This window comes from Helianthus annuus, chromosome 7 (genome assembly GCF_002127325.2).
Source record: "Helianthus annuus cultivar XRQ/B chromosome 7, HanXRQr2.0-SUNRISE, whole genome shotgun sequence".
Classification (NCBI taxonomy): domain Eukaryota; kingdom Viridiplantae; phylum Streptophyta; class Magnoliopsida; order Asterales; family Asteraceae; genus Helianthus; species Helianthus annuus.
Window position 1 is genome coordinate 33,138,451 of NC_035439.2, and position 17,963 is coordinate 33,156,413.

At 40.0% G+C, this 17,963-nt stretch overlaps 2 protein-coding genes across 2 annotated transcripts; both read left to right on the forward strand.

Moving 5' to 3' along the window:
* The first annotated feature begins 907 nt into the window (after nt 1-907).
* LOC110868218 (monothiol glutaredoxin-S2) lies at nt 908-1,458 on the forward strand. Its single transcript, XM_022117334.2, has one exon. It carries the CDS (start codon nt 992-994, stop codon nt 1,298-1,300), a length of 309 nt encoding a protein of 102 aa, XP_021973026.1. The 5' UTR covers nt 908-991; the 3' UTR covers nt 1,301-1,458.
* A 4,649-nt stretch (nt 1,459-6,107) lies between these two features.
* LOC110868219 (monothiol glutaredoxin-S3) lies at nt 6,108-6,643 on the forward strand. Its single transcript, XM_022117335.2, has one exon. It carries the CDS (start codon nt 6,180-6,182, stop codon nt 6,483-6,485), a length of 306 nt encoding a protein of 101 aa, XP_021973027.1. The 5' UTR covers nt 6,108-6,179; the 3' UTR covers nt 6,486-6,643.
* The last annotated feature ends 11,320 nt before the right edge of the window (nt 6,644-17,963 follow it).

Sequence of the window (17,963 nt, forward strand, 5' to 3'; positions counted from 1 at the left end):
AATTCAAAAAAAATAATAATAAAAGTGAAGCGTTTTTAAGGTTTTTTAATGGAAAATAAAAAAATGTGTGTTTTTTAAGTAGTTTTCTTTTTGTGTTCACACTGCTTCTCGTGGTTGTGGCAATAAAGGTGTTTCCTAACGGATCTTCATCATATATATATAGGATGAGGATCTGTTAGAAACCACCCTTTATTGCAAGAACCATCAGAACCAGTGTGAAGATGAACAATATATATATATATATATATATATATATATATATATATATATATCTATATATATAGAGAGAGAGAGAGAGAAGCCGATTAACGTACAATGTTTCTTATCGTGCGGTGCGTACCCGACTACCACAGCCGCACGATTGATTTATTCTGCAACTTGATTAAATGCAGTAGCATGACCATAATTAACTTGACATAATTACGTATGGGTTGGGTTAAACCCTAATCATGTTATTATATAATTACGCACGTTGTAAGGCATAATTACGCATGTTATAAAAAAAATTAAAAAAAATGCGGGCCACCAAATATGAAAATTACGGATGGGTTGTTCCAAACCTTAATTATGCACGTTATAAGAATGACACGCGGCGCAATCTGCTGCTCATGTACGCATCGCATGATAAACGCTATTGTATGTTAAACTCTCTCTCTCTCTCTCTCTCTATATATATATATATATATATATATTAATATATACTTCCATACAGGCTTTTTAGTAACTTGTAGATGAGTAGAATAGTTTTCTATGCCATAAAACATTTTCACGTCAACATAGTTGATGTAAGAGAAATGGGGCTATCAAGAACACAATTCTCCTTTGCTTCATTTTCATGCCTTTATTCTTTATAAGGCATTATAAAACTATTCCACACCCCCTATATAAATAGATACATAGTTTCTTCACTCTTACACCAAAACCTACAATATTTTCAATCCTCTTATACATACCCTTCTTGCTAACTTTTTTAAAAAGCAAAATTTTTAAAATGGACACAGTGACAAGATTGGTGTCATCTAGACCGGTTGTGATATTCAGTAGAAGTTCGTGTTCTATGTGTCACACAATAAAGTCACTACTTTTGGAATTTGGAGTAAACCCAGCCGTCTATGAGCTAGATGAGATGACCAAAGGACCGGAAATCGAGCAAGCCCTTTTGAGGCATGGGCGAAATCCAATCGTCCCTGCGGTGTTTATAGGAGGTGAATATGTTGGTGGAGCCAATGAGATAATTAGCCTTCACCTTCAACGGTCACTACAACCTATGCTCAAAAATGCTGGAGCTCTATGGGTGTGAGCAACCCTTAATTAGCTTTCTCGTAATAAATGCGCTTTATACAGTCGCAATACATGTTGGTAGTTTAACCATGCCAAGTTGAGTTAACTATAACCTCTTGTGGAGTTTTGAGACACACATATATATAGTTAAAAACATTGCGAGTTGTTTTATTTTCATGTTTTCTAATTTTTCTTTTTCTTCCTTTTATCTACTTTAGCTCATCCGAATTCAACAAACCAAACCTGATGAACTCTACACATTTTTTGCAATGAAGGATTTCTTGGATATATACTATATTAGATCTGATTCTTGAAAATGTTAAAATCAGTAACTGAGTCTTGTGACAATATATAACTACTAAGAGCAACCATTATTCTAAAGAGTAAGAGATCCATTTGTTACTGTGAGAAAAAAAAGAAGTTGCTCATAATGAATTAACAATAATGCATTAGAAAACCGACACACTATCTTTAAGGGCATCATAATGAGTTACCGTAACGTAAAGGCTCTATTTGCCGTACTAACTAACATCTGGGTTTATAATTAACACTTTTTAAGTACTGATTAAAATGAAGTTTCATAGTCACAATGATCAATGATAATGAAATGATAGATGTGTGATAACGTTATAATAAGGAAAATACCATTACCTGGCATTTCTAAATTAACACTTTTTAATTACATAAAATCCAGAAATTTAGTTGGTGATTCCAATTTGATTGGGTCCTTTAACTAAGACTATAGGGTATGGATCTCTTTCCTCTACCTCCACATTACCTTCACCTCATAATCTTCCCCATCCCCCATTAAGGTGTATAGCGTCCCCTTCATCTCCTTCCCCTTCTACACCAGGCCTCCAATCAACACATTCCAATCATCATCTTCACCACACAGCAAATGCTTGGTGAGATCGGGGGATTGTTCCCATGTGCACCACAATGGGGTGGCGGTGGGGTTGTATTGTTCCCCGCCGGTGACGGGGCCACCTCAGCAACCCGCACCCTTTCCCCGTTCCACACCCATTAGCCTAACAGAACCAACATCAAATTTCCAAAGAAAAAAGAATGAACATCCGATAAACTATAACTCCGTATACCATATTGTAATATAGCCAGGTTTTAATAAAGCGATATGATTCTATTTGGTATTTCATATAACTCTTTTTGAAAGATTTTAATTTCCTTTTCTGTTTTAGGCAACGAGGTGAGCTCATGTATTGCGGACTAGGAATTTTTTTCACATGGGTCGAAATTTATAGGAGTCGCTTGTCTATCTTTGCACAACAAATTTTTTCAATCCCAAGTGGGGTCACATTAAAAAATTAAAAATCGTACATAAAATGACTCATAGTTCATGTTTTCAATCAAAGTAAATCATAAGAATCTTACCAATTAATCATAATTCTATTTGTGATCCACGTTAATTATTGTCTACTCAAAGTCTCCAAGGTAGAACCAGAAGTTTTTAACCTAAGAGTCATAATAAATTTATAATTTAAATTCACAAACTATATATGAAAGAACCTAGAACTTTTTATAGTTTGTTCTATTTGCTAAATTATTAAAATAACACTGAGGTAATACAATTCTATCATGGGAAAGATGAACATTAAGAGACCTGTTACGTGAAAATAATATATATGTTGGGTTTTTGTTAAAATGTGTGGAAATACAGTTGAGGCTGCCAATAGTCAATGACTTGTTCACCTCATGATCCTAGATTTTCGAAAGTGTAATTAGGATTCATTTTTCATTTTATACTATAAAGGGCTTGATCAGATCAGTTTAGTGACACGAATACACTCACTACTCACTCGCAAACACTTGCAAATTTCTTTGTAACACTTAGTCTCGATGGATCACAGCTCTCATTTGTATTTTTTTAACTTATTATAAACCGGAGCTGTGTAGTTTCCAGCTCTCGGGGTTTTTTGTGCCAGAGATCATCTTCACACAAAAGATCAAGAGTTATTTCCCTATAACATATTGCATGTGTTCGTAGTTGTTCATCATTTCCATACTTGTTTGTCATAAATCAAAACTTTTACTAAGCAAAACAATCATACAATTCATTTTTAAAACTGAGGATCCTGACAACTAACCCAAGATACTGGATACACAACTTATTATTTTCACAGCCACCTCACCTCACTTCCTCAATTTGGTTAAGTGAGATCACTCTTCAATTTTTAACCAAAACAATAACCGGGAGGAGCATCAGCGGTAGTCTTAACGTCGGTTGGGTACATCGCGTTCCATAAGTTGGAGAAGCAGAGTTCGTTCACGATATGGTCAAACATCGCCTCACTCAACTTCAACGGTGGTAACCTACCAGCCAACTCTTCGACATCAGGTGTCATATCCTCTTGCTGAGACGAACTAGACATCGTTGTAACGAATCTGGGGAGAAGTCGGTAAAGAGTCTTCAAAGAACAAGTGAAGAGAAGATGAAGGTTGAGAGGATAATGGAAAGTAAGTTAAAGAAGTTGATGAATCCTCTTACCCTAATCGACTATTTATACCTATCGCATTCAATACGACGGGTAACCGTGCCCACCACTTGCAGTGCATACACAATAAAAAATCGACATGTCAGGCGGTAAAAAGCTGAAAAGATCCCATGCGTGCGTAGCCGCCACTCGCCTGACACACGAAGAAAAAGAACAACTGACATTGTTATGACATGCCTCGCACAGTGTGATCAGTCAGATCAGCCATACTATTCTTACCAAACACTTGCGCACCAAACTTCCTTTCCCTTTAAATAAGTATGGAGATCATGCGCATCCCCACAACATCTAATGATAAACTTGGTTACGCTAAACAACATTTATGTAGTCCAGACCTTCACCCACTTGCCATTCGCGTATGTTAGCAGCACTGGACTGGGAAACTTGAAGGGGTATGGTCCTAAATCTTGGGCAAGACATTATAAGACATACGCACAGAGAGCCATATATACTCATATAGCAAAACAAAACCCATGTATCAACAGAGCATGCGCGCAAGTCATTATCGGTGCATCCAACACAGTGACAGGTAATACAAGTACAAATAATATTGATGGTACGGGCTGCAGCCAATGAGCGTGCGCTAGGATCTGGCCAGACAACTCCCACGATGATTAATTGTGCAGGAGACAAGAAGTACAAAAGGACAGTGACGTGTATAACGATTCAGGTTGCGCTGTTCACTGCTCCACGATTTTCATTCATAGCTGGTGGCAGGCTTGACAACAAGGACAACTGTCAGGCCACATGGCACCAATTACCATGCGCCAACATCCCGATTCTTTGCAACACTAACGTTCATGTCAGAGGGGCAAACAACCCATCTCCTAGTCCATAGTCTTCGGCTATAAATATCGGCCTTCAACCATAGGTTTAAGGATCGGCTGTCTCACTCTCTTACACTTAAAGCACACTCGTTTCTCTTCTTAAACCATACTTATTCTCACACCTAAGGGTAGTTACAAGGAGAACCCCCCCCCCCCCCCTCCTCCTTGTAACGAGTCTCACGATGTTTTGTTATGCAGATCATACTCTGGTTAGAACCCAAGGAAAATACAATTTCTTATATTATAAAGGTGGTTTGAAAATCAATGTAGGGTTAAATCACTTGGTAGAATCTCTTGTCTTTTAGTACTTAGTATTGAATTCAATACCAAGAAAACGCAGATTAAGGTTTATTTGGTGTAATTTAAAATTATATAAAATTTGCCGGCCATTCAAAAAAAAAATGTTTTGAAGTAAAAGTGAACTAATCGTAGCCGTGTATGTGCTTTCTTTTTAGATTTATTCAAATGAAAAATGTTATGAAGAAAAAATGAACTATTCGTAGCCTTGTATGTGCTTTGATTTAGTACTCTATGAAGATTCAAACTTATTACGTGGAAACTATAAACATAAACTTTAAAATACAATAAAACCAAAATACTCCAGCTTTGAGATTTAGAGGAATTGGTGTTGCCAACTCTCATATCATATTGTTTACTAGATTGTGAAGAACTGGTATATTTTCACAATTTGCTACACATTGTCATGCTTTCGCTAAATGCGTATGCTAGATGCTCTAAATGCAATGTATTACGTGTATCATGGTGATGTTAATTTCACGTGGAATTCTTTATCTTTGCGTTAGTGGTCACAAGAATCAATCCAATTCGCATCCACGGTTCGTTTCATATGCATTGTCGTTATGGAAAGAGCATCTTGTAATAGAAATCCCTACTTGCGTATGTCAAAATGAAATACACAAAAATAAAGTTCGATAAGAAAAGATAAGGTGCTAAATCATTTATATTTATATACATCATGAAATAATTGTCATCTAAGTCTAATACCTTTGTCAACCTAGAAGAATAATCCTCTTTTAAGTGTCATGTAGTAAAAGTTTAAGCATATCAGAACGTGTATATGCATGTTTTTTTTTTTTTTTTTTTTTTTTTTTATGTTTAAGCATGCATGCCTGTTAAGATGAAAACTTGTAACTTGCGTGCATATATTTTTGTAGATAAGTATTTAGCACTAATACTATTTGGAAAGGGTGGTTCTAATATATAAGTACAACCTTCCACTTCTTCAAAAGTCCATTGGAAATTTGGAATAAGGATAGCTGAAGAATAGTATATGAAGCCCTACACATATATATCGTATATATTCTTCCGTAGCAAAGGATTCACTTCAATCCAACTTTTTCCCTACGTATCATTGTCAACTTTTGAACCAAAGCTCCTCCAAGAACATGATATTATTATCTTTCGCCAACCTAAAACATTCTCTTTTCCCCACATATCATCCTTGGAAACCCTATATATATATCTCGTCATCCTCACCCACATTCCACAGAACCAAAAAAACAATCTCTTTAATCTGTAACAGTCTGTTAAGTCTATAAGGATGGACAGAGTGAAAATAATGGTGTTTGAGAGGCCTGTGGTCATCTTCAGTAAAAGTTCTTGCGTCTTGTCCCACACGGTGAAGTCGCTCTTCAATGACTTGGGTGTGAACCCCACAATCTACGAGCTTGATGAGATATCAAGAGGCCATGAAATCGAGCAAGCACTTTATGGGCTTGGGTGCAGTACTCTTCCAACGGTCTTCATTGGTGGAGAGCTAGTTGGTGGAACTAATGAGATAATGAGTCTTCAACTCAAAAGGGGTTTGAAGCCGGTGCTCATCAGGGCTGGAGCTTTGTGGGTTTGAGACCAATATTGTTAACAATGTAATACATAGTGAGTAAGAAAGCACGATATTAGTTAGTGCAAACAATTAGAAATCATGAATCATATTATTATATGAGGGAAGTATTTATGAGATTACGTACAAGACAAGGCTACTTAATCAAGTGTAGGTTCCAATTTTCTACGTCTTCACTCTTCTCCGACTTTTTTTTTTAAATGCAAAAAGAATAAAAAGATATACCTTGTAACATCCTGATTTTTGATATACTATATTGAATTGAGATATTATTTATAGCAGTACCAAATTTCTTGAACTAAAAGATTATCAAACTCAATTCGGTACCAACTTTTGGCGTTTTATGTACCAGACGTGCTGGTTTTTACCTTCATGTATCGATAACGAACCTGTATTTTCGATACAAGTACTGGTTAACACCAAGTTTATCATACTTAAAAAGTAAAGGAGATAACAATTATATTAAGATAATCAAACTATAAAAAAACTAATATAATATTTTATTATATTGAAGTTTACTGTTCATTTGATTCATTTATTAATATATAGGAGAATATTATAGTAGTTAGTGCAGGGTGTGGGAAAAACATGGGCCAAATATAAGGCTATGGGGTATGGTGACCGTGGGTTGGATCATGCTTTGCTACATTAGACATGGATACATCGCTACACTGCCCCCTTGTTGAACCACTGTGGTTCGTGTGGTTTAATCCACAGCAACCACGAGTCCCATGACCACACCGTATAGGGTGGTGGATTTGGGTGGTAGATGAGACTAGGGTGATACGGCGCTGATGTGGAGTGTGGTGATGGTTATTTGGGTCATGACCATACCATAACGCGTAAACAACATTACTCTACATTTTTGTAACTATTTCCATGCTTTAAATCTTAAACTTACCTCGGGGGTTACGCTTTTACTTGGCATATAGGCTTAGCATTTTTTTTTATTATTTTTTGAATGACTAAAATCACATCACAAATGCCCTTTACAGTATTTAAACCCACTATTATATAGTTAGGGAATACACCACTTTACTACCCGTCTATTTGCTTGAGGAAACATTGTAAGATTAAATATATATTATTTTATATTTAATCTAGTAGTCATTATAATCATTTATATTATATAGATGAAAATATATAACAACCTATTAAATAATTAGTTGGTAATTGTTGATGGGCCTTATTACCCTTATTAACTAATTAGGGTTTCCTTTTGGGTACATATATAAGGAGACTTATGCAGAGGTTCTAGGGTTAGACACATAACCTAATTACTCTCATAACATCAAATCGCCTCCTCTCCTATACCGGTTACACTTTATCGGTTTTCTTCATCATCTTCATTAGATTGCACCCTAAGGAGGAACCAGATCAAGCTGACAATCATGTCAAACACTATTGCTGCGTCTTCATCTGGATTCTCTGCTGGCCTGTACTAATGCAATCAAAGGTATGTTTTCATGTTTTCCATTATGTCTATGTCACACCCTGGCTTTGCGGAAGCGTGGTTAATTTGGTGTGACTTCTTAATACCGTAGCTTAATCATAACAAGGCTATATGAAAATAAAACCGTGCAAGATCATCCATTGAATTAAGTTTTAAAATATAAGTAACACAACATTGTCTTAAGGCGTTGACTCAAGCAACGGACACTACAACCTGATAACGCAAAACATTGTTCAGAAGACACAGACATCAACATGAAATAAACACAGTTTAAGAACTGTGACTCGTCCAGGAAAAAGTCACATCCCTTAAACTTGGATGACCTCGTAACTCTTATGCAGCAGGAAAACGTAACATACCGCGCCAGATCTTTAGTTCCCTGAAATACATGTAAGTTGGAAAAATCAACAATAATGTTGAGCGAGTTCATGTGTAAGTGAGTATGTAAAACCTTTGTAAGTATAAAATCCTGGTATGTAGCAAATAAGGAAAAAAAAGAGATCACCAATGGTTTGCAAGGCCATTGATATGTGTGAAGTGCAAGTAGGAAGACTCAAACCTAGCGGATTTATGCGTTGGGCACAAAGTCACCCCGAGGTCCGTTATGCTGGGCCTGGGGCTGGGGCTGGGCTCGCTACACCCAGATAGATCTACCGCTACTGTCCCTCGGTCCTAGTATGAGGATTAATGGCCTCAAGTTGCGCCTACCCACTCACATGATCTAAGTAGTAACCCTCCTTACGCTAACCATACCATGTATAAAGTACTCGTAAATATAGTAACATGTATTTCACCCCCGCAGTTTTGAAAACTGAAAACAGTTAAGAGAAAAGGGGGACATGAACTCACAGTGGTGCGTCTCTATCAAGTAAATCTCCTGATCAATCTGCTGTGCGACGACCTACACGTGCTAACTTCTATTAGACGGACGACCGTGCCTTAGCTTAAGGTTTAAGTTTTTGAGAAATAGTTAGGCAACTATTTCGTAATTACACTTCGTAATCATTTGGTAAATATATTCCTTCCCAAGGATGGGGGTTTTAATACATGTGCGTTCGTATATTTTCAGAATATATTATTAAGTCTCACTTAAAACATATTTTAATCCTTTCTCCAAAATATAAATATTTTTCCCAAAAATATTATATTTTATTTCACATAATTTTTCCAAAATAATATCCTTGTCAAAATACACATTCATTAGTACTTTTCCGAAAATGCGTAACTTATGTTTAAAGATCGGGTGGTAATAATTATACTGGTGTAACTTATTATTTATTGTGAAGGTGTTCGTATTATTTTGGAATCGTTAATATTTGGTAATATTATTTTTACCCTAAAAATAATATTTGTATAGTTCACAAAATAATCATAAAAATCTCACAAGTGTTGTTATGAAAAATATACACTAAATATATATTTATCAAGTTTTATTTTGTGAAAATCCCACCTCCGACACTTAGAAATGTTGTAATAAAAATCGTGGCGAAATTTATATTTTAGAAAACAAGTTGGAAATATATTTATAATACTTGTAGTGAAAATATTTCCAAGTGTTAGGTTTTTGGAAAAATTTCGCCAGAGTTTCCCCTGTAACTGGAGGTGGCCACGCTTTCTAGTGTATCATTTTCTTTTAAAATTCAAATCAACAATGTTCCCAACATTAACAAACAATATTTCAACATTACACTAGTCAAAATAGATATAAATCGCAAAAATACATGAACTTGTGGTTTTTCCAAAATATGTAGTATCTTTCCATTATTTTTAGTGGATCTTTGTATAAATCAATCCAGTTTCTTGAAAGTCACGTTTTTAAAGAAGTTACATCTTTACAACTTCTTGTCAACATTCACAAAAATAGTTCTTTTGTCAAAGCTTTGTGTTACACAAGTGTCTACACACTTGTGTGCTTACAAAAATCACTTTTGTTTATGTAGATCCCGGTTTTAGAAAACATGATTTATTTTGACGCTTGGTCCTTTGAAAATACCACTTGTAGATCCGTAGATCTACTAGTTTAGAACACTATTTCATAAGAAAAATTGATTTTACACAAGTTCATTCTTAGTAAGTAGTAATGTTCATCATTTAACCCTTTTTATACTTAAACACATACTAAGTCATGTTGCATGAACATGACTAATCCGGGTTAGATGATGATCCGAGCTACTATTACCATAGATCGACACTAAATAATTACAACAAAACAAGTCTTACAATCTTTACACAACTTCATAGCTTTTATCCAACATATTTAACATTTTTGTAAACTTTTCATATGTCATCTTGTAAGTTCATGAATTTTAACCGACAAAGTTCGTTTTAACCACTTTAGAATAGATCAAGAGGGCGTTTAAAGTCACTTACTAATAGCTCGAGGCTAGGGAAGAAACTAGTCGAAAAACGAGTGGATAAAATCAATGTGGTGAGGTTCTTCGCCATCCGAGTGCACCGAGCTTCCTTGTATGAGATCCTTTACACTTGTAGATACTTGGAATTGCTTGATCAAAATCGAAAATGATAAATGGATGGTGGGTGGTGTTCGGCCGAGAACCAAAGAGAGGGGAGAGTGAGTGATTTGTGTAATGTGTTGTGATGAATGTTATGGTGGGTTTAGATGGTTACTTATAGACAAAATCCTTCAAGTTTAACCAATGGTTCCAATGTCTAATTGATATTAGACATAGATGATTTAAATAATCAACAAAGTACAAAGGGTGTCCCCTTGGGGACGAGTTCGGTTAGGGGGGGGGTATCCTTGGTTGGTTTCCAACTAAGTAATTAAGTTATAGTTAGATGATTAGGAGGTGCAACCATTTACTAGTATGATATGCATTATAGCGGGTGTTAGGGTATTCGGGGACCCTAACTAGCTCAGAAAAAGAAAAACAATGTAAATAGCAATATTTTTATGTTCCGGGTAAACTCCGGTTGTTCGGTTGGATAGTGATCCGTTAAAGTGCTTAACAAAGCTTTAAAGTGTCGTTATTACTATTTTTAGTGACACAACTTATTCCCGACACTTTGGAAAGTGTCTAGTAATATTTTTCTCATGTTTTGGCACTTTATTGGTTAGCTAAATGCTGAATTTTTAATTAAAGTGCTGAATTTTGTACTTAAAGTACGTTTTAGGCATATCCGGTCACTATAACTTATACCTAGTGACGCAGTTCTACAACCCTCTTATCCCTACACTCTCTACTAGTGTAGCAAACTATCTTTGGCTCATACAGGCCTTAGAGGCAGTACCTGCCTGGTGCTAGCTATGTCAGCACGTTTAATAGGTTATCCGTTCCTTGTGCTACTTTGCTTTAGGTGCATCAAGGTTGTCACTAAAGTTCTGTAAGCAAATCATGGAGTGACAGCAAGTAAAGTATGATCCAAATAAGGACATGTATTAGTATTCAAGTAGCGGTTTATCAATAATTGTGAGCAAGCACAGTAATTAAGCAGTAATTAATCATTAATTATGTCGTACGGATACCTGATTTGGTGAGGGTTGTCACATTCTCCCCCCGTTAGAAAAATTTCGTCCCGAAATTTTAAGTTATGCTTCTAGTTGCAGGGTTCTTAGGAAATAAGTGGGGGTACTTCTCTTTCATCCGGTCCTCACGCTCCCAGGTGTATTCAGGACCATGTCTGGCATTCCAACGAACTTTGACTAGCTTGACACTGCTCCGGCGGGTTTTGTTTACCTTCCAATCCGTAACCTCCACCGGTTCTTCGACAAAATGGAACGTGTCGTCGACATGAATCTCGTCGGTGGGAATGACAACGGTATCTTGTGTTGGACTTTTCTTCAAGTTTGATACATGGAATGTATCGTGAAAGCCATTCAGTTCGGCAGGTAAGTCTAGCTTGTACGCTACTAACCCAATTCTTTCCAAAATTCTGAACGGACCAATATACCGCGGATTCAACTTTCCACGCTTCCCAAAGCGTGCCACACCCTTCCAGGGTGATACTTTCAACAAAACTATATCACCTACCTCAAACTCTAGAGGTTTCCTTCTTCGGTCAGCATAATATTTCTGACGATCGCGGGCCGCCTTGATGCGATCCCGGATCTGTGCAATCTTATCTGTAGTTTCCTGGACCACATCAGGACCAACCAATTGCCTATCACCTGCATCAGACCAACAAAGCGGTGATCTGCACTTGTGGCCATATAGGGCTTTAAATGGCGCGGCACCAATACTGGTGTGGTAGCTGTTGTTGTATGAAAATTCGACCAATGGCAAATGCTTATCCCAGCTACCGCCCAAATCCATAACACATGCTCTTAGCATATCTTCCAAAGTCTGTATCGTCCGTTCGCTTTGTCCGTCGGTCTGTGGGTGAAATGCAGTGCTCAGATTCAATTGTGAGCCAAAAGCTTCTTGGAAGGATTGCCAAATCGTTGATACGAACCTTCCGTCTCTATCAGAGATGATTGAGAGAGGTACTCCATGGCGTGTAACGATTTCTCTCATGTAAATTTCAGCCAACTTGCTCGTATTATCCTTCTCCCTGATAGGTAAGAAGTGCGCAGACTTCGTTAATCGCTCCACTATTACCCAAATAGTGTCATGACCTCTTGGCGTTCTTGGCAACTTTGTAATAAAATCCATGGGGATTTGTTCCCATTTCCACTTGGGAATCTCAGGTTGTTGCAGAAGTCCTGAAGGCTTCTGGTATTAAGCTTTAACCTTAGCGCATGTTAAACACTTGCTCACATAAACAGCAACATCGCCTTGCATCCTAGGCCACCAGTAGTAATCTTTAAGATCTTGGTACATCTTATCCGCTCCTGGATGGATAGAGTACCGTGATTTGTGAGCTTCATCAAAAATAACTTTCCTCAACCCACCAAACAGAGGAACCCAAATCCTTTCCTCAAAACATAACGTTCCTTCCTCGTTTGGCACCAATTGCTTCTCCATCCCACGGAGATATTCTTCTTCAAGGTTTCTTTCCTTTAGAGCTTCTTTCTGCGCGGCACGAATGCGCAGAGAAAGATCTGTTTGGATAATCATCTCTAAAGCCCTAACCCTTATGGGCTTGATCCTTTCTTTTCGACTTAGGGCGTCGGCGACCACATTCGCCTTCCTTGGATGATACTTTATCTCGCAGTCGTAGTCATTTAACAACTCAACCCATCGTCTTTGTTTCATATTCAACTCCTTCTGGTTGAATATGTGTTGTAGGCTCTTATGATCTGTAAAATTGTACACTTTGTACCATATAGATAGTGCCTCCAGATCTTTAAGGCAAATACCACTGCGCCGAGTTCCAAATCATGTGTGGTATAATTCTTTTCATGCACTTTCAGCTGACGCGATGCGTAAGCTATAACTTTCTGGCGTTGCATCAACACGCAGCCCAATCCTTGACGCGAGGCGTCACAATATACCACGAAATCATCTGTACCTTCCGGTAGTGCTAAGATCGGCGCATTGTAGAGCTTATCTTTCAATAGCTGGAACGCTTCTTCCTGTTTGATTCCCCAATCAAACTTCTTATCTTTCTGCGTGAGGAGTGTCAATGGTTGAGCGATTTTTGAAAATTCCTCAATGAACCTTCGATAATACCCTGCCAAACCTAAGAATTGTTGTATCTCAGTTGGCGTCTTTGGGGTCTCCCAATTCTTGATCGCTTCGATCTTGGTGGGATCCACATGAATTCCATCTCCATTTACCACATGTCCATGGAACTGGAATTCACGTAGCCAAAACTCGCACTTAGAGAATTTGGCATACAACTGTTCCTTCTTCAGCAGTTCCAAAATAGCTCTTAAGTGTTGTTCGTGCTCAGCCTTTGTCTTTGAATAAATCAAAATGTCGTCGATAAACACAATCACGAACTTATCCAAGTACGGCTTGCAAACTCTGTTCATTAGATCATGAAAACTGCAGGCGCGTTTGTCAACCCAAACGGCATAACTAGGAACTCGTGGTGTCCATAACGAGTTCTGAAGGCTGTTTTCGGGATACTCTCCTCTTGTATCCTTAGCTGATGGTACCCAGATCGCAAATCGATCTTCGAGTAAAATCTTGAACCTTGGAGCTGATCGAATAAATCATCAATCCTTGGCAGAGGATACCTATTCTTGATCGTCAGCTTATTCAACTCTCGGTAGTCGATACACATTCGAAAACTACCGTCCTTCTTCTTGACAAACAGGACTGGAGCTCCCCAAGGCGAGAAGCTTTGTCGGATAAATCCTTTGTCTAGCAACTCTTGAAGTTGTGTCGACAATTCCTGCATCTCAGACGGGGCAAGTCGATAAGGTGCCTTAGCCACAAGCGCGGCGCCTGGAACTAAGTCGATGCGAAACTCTACTTGCCTCTGAGGTGGCAATCCAGGCAAGTCTTCTGGGAAGACTTCTGGATATTCCCTCATGACAGGGATGTCTTCGATTTTCGGCTCAGCAGCTTTCTTGTCCACAATGTGTGCCAGGAAGGCAGCACATTCCTTTTGTAAACACTTTCGTGCTTTCAGGCAGCTGATAATTCTCAAAGGCGTATCACGCTTCTCTCCATGAACCACAATTGTTTCACCATCTTCGGTTGGGATACGAACGACCTTTTCGTGACAAACAATTTCTGCCTTGTTGCTTGATAACCAATCCATTCCTACCACCACGTCGAAGCTCCCCAGCTGGACTGGTAGTAGATCCAAAGCAAACTCACGCCCTCCCAATTCGATTACACAACCTCTGACCACTTCATTGGCTTCTACCAACTTTCCATTAGCCAATTCGATTGAGTATGGAATATCTAACTTACTAGCGGCTAACCCAAGCATATTCTTAAACTCTAACGATACGAAGCTATAATCGGCACCAGTATCAAATAAAACGGATGCAAAGCGTTTTTTACAGGGAACGTACCAGTAACGACATTGGGATCCTGGCGCGCTTCCCTCGCTTCGATATTGAAAACTCTTCCACGGGCTTGGTTCAATTCTGGGCAGTTCCTCTTATAGTGCCCAATATCACCACAGTTAAAGCATCCAGGTCTTTGCCCGTTTCCTCCACCATTTCCAGCTTGATTGTTGTTATTTCGGTTCGCATTTCCAGCTTGATTCACATGGTTGCCTCGATTCTCATTCCCTCCATTGTTTCCTTGTGGGCGATTTCCATTTCCACCCCGGTTATTGTTTCTGTTTCCAAATCCTCCTTGGCCTCCCCGGCCAACAGTGGCCCAACATGAATCCTTTGAGTGGCCAGTTTTCCCACACGCTTCACATACTTTCAAACCACACCGGCCAGAATGGTGACGCTGGCAGGTGTTGCACTTGGGCTGGGTGCCCATATATCCCTTTCCTTTCTTTCCACTACCGACTGTAACCTGAGCTGGCGCGCTTGACTCTCCTTTATTAACAACCCCACTAGTGCCTTGCTTGAAGTTCGAGAACTTTCGTTTGTTACCTCCGGATGACTCGACGTGAGTCTCCTTCTTCTTTGGCTCAGTGTCAGAAAACTTGTCTTGGCGGATAGCCTCCTCAGTGAGAGCCACGCTCAGATCAATTGCCTCAGTAATTGTTGCAGGCTTGGAGGAGGTCACCATACTTATGATTTGAGGAGCTAAACCCCAAATGAAGCGCTCAATCCGCTTGAATTCTGGCGTGACCATATAAGGTACCACATGCGACAGGTCGTGAAACCTCTAAACATACTCTGCGATTTTCGGACCTTCCATCTTCAAATGCCAAAACTTAGTTTCCAACCTTTGAATTTCAGCGCGAGAGCAATACTTTCGACGCATGAGCTCTTTCAGCTCGTTCCATGTCATTGCGTATGCAGCGGCTTCACCGAGTGTCTGCACTTGTAAATTCCACCATGACAGGGCTCCGTCCAAGAATAGCCCGGAAATGTAGGTAACTTGCTGGTCTGGAGCACACTTGCTCATGCGAAGAACTGAGTCCGTTTTCTCGGCCCAACGAACAAAAGCGACAGCACCTCTGGTGCCATCAAAGTTGACAGGCTTGCAGTCTAGAAACCGCTTGTAGGTGCACCCTGCACATACGTTACAACATATGAATGGCATTAGCATCTTTGCTAGAGATATCCAATTAAGTCATGGTATGTCTTAATGACTTAGTATTACCATGAGGTGGATTGTTGTTGCCAGTATTGCTAGAATTACTTCCACTAGTCCCTCCTTGAGAGGCGGCGTACTGTGCGATGGCAGCAGCGATGACTTGCTGAAGCTCTGCCTCATTGGCAGGCATTGGCGTTTGACGTCTCGGCGGCATCTTCTAAACGATGTGTTCACGTGGGTCAGGTCTTAGTAAAGCGTACGTATATAAGGATAGTAATAGTACATAACATCTCATGTTATAACAGACCAGTCACATAACATCCCATGTTACAATTATATCAATCACACAACATCCCATGTTATAAAACATAAATAATCAATCAAACGTCATATATGATGAGAATACTGCGATTGCATTGCCATAAATCGAGACCACATGGTAAAGTGTACAAGTACATAATAGTGTCATACAACATCAATGACTAAGGGCTACATCACCCCAGTCCAAAAATATATCAAATCAGTGTCAATACATCCATATACATGTCAACAAAAGTCAGGATCAGCATGCAGTCTCCAAAAAGCTGTGCGGTCAGAGCAATCGCCGTCTTCTCACCAACGTCCACCCGTGCTGTACTAAAGAGCTCTACACTGATGGCGGTGGAGGAGGGGGAAAATGGGAATAAAACAAACGACGCAAATGGAGCCAGTCCTCCTCCATGGCTCTCTGGGAACGCAACTAGGACGCCATCTGCTGCTCTAGTGCCAAAAGGCGTGCAGCAGAGTCCGGTGGCAACGGTCGAGAGGGCTGCGAAGTAGCAGGGTGGGTCTGACCCTGACACTGGCACGGCGGTGGCTGAGCTCTCTCGAGCTCCTGTATACGCCGTGTGAGTGCCTCCTGCTGGTCAATAAATGACATAAGAACGTCCTCAATAGAATACCCCATATGGAAAGGATGGTAGGGGTCGGATGGCGGCATAAAAGGCGGTGACGTCCAGAGAAATGGCTCACTGGCTGGATCGAAAGGTGGCAAAGAGAATGGTGGAACAGGGGGAATAGCATTAGAAAACTGTGGTACAACTGGGATAGATGCCGGCACATGTCCAAAGGGATGAGCCGAGGAACCCTCTCCAGGTCGAGCTGGAGGTGTGAACTGAGCGAACGAAGAAGGGAAATCCATGTGACGTGCATTGGTGGTATGTGGGGGAAAAGGTGGGAGCTCATCATCAGCGTCAATCCACCCATTCTGGGTGTGCGCATAACGGGGATCAATATGGGTCGCGAATAGCACATGATCGGGCTCCAGGGGAACAGGATCAGGTAGGGGAGCAACAATAGGGTCAACGGGTACATCAGCGATGAGAGGGGCATCATCCTGAGCTGCAGCAACAACATGATCGCCCTCCAGTAGTGGAGCATCAACAGGGTGATCATCAACGGGTAGATCAGCAATCACAGGGTCAACAATGGGCATGCCAGCATGAATAGGGTCATGCTCAAACACAGGGTCAGGAGCGGCTACCGGCTCGGGGGCCATGGCAGGCTCGGGGTCATCGAACTCCATCTCAAAATCTGCATGGTCAGCAAACGCAGGGTCAGCAAGGTCAACTGGGTCAACCGGGTCCTCCATAGGCTGATCCAGGGGTATAAACTCGATGTCCTGATCTGGGTCGAACCCAGGTGGAAAGACAGGGTCGGAATCCTCCTCAATGTCGTGATCGAAAGCATAGCTCGGGGCAGGGGCAGCAGATGATGCCCTATCAAGATCTGAGGCATGAGAATAGTGCTGCGCACCCTGAGTTTGTGACTATGCAGAGGCCACAGACTCGAAAGAGTCTCAGACGGGTGAGTGAGCAGGTGACTCCTCAGCAGGAGAATCTGCGAGCAACAAAAGACCACCGTCAGCTACAAGGGCCTCGCCCTCAATATCATCCTCCAGGGGCTCGTCATCAATTAAATCGACGTCGTTATCAACGTCGGCGTCGAGGAGTATATCAAGAGCAG

Coding starts and splice junctions, on each gene's coding strand:
- LOC110868218 (XM_022117334.2), top strand. CDS start 992: ATGGACACAGTGACAAGATTGGTGTCATCTAGACCGGTTGTGATATTC.
- LOC110868219 (XM_022117335.2), top strand. CDS start 6,180: ATGGACAGAGTGAAAATAATGGTGTTTGAGAGGCCTGTGGTCATCTTC.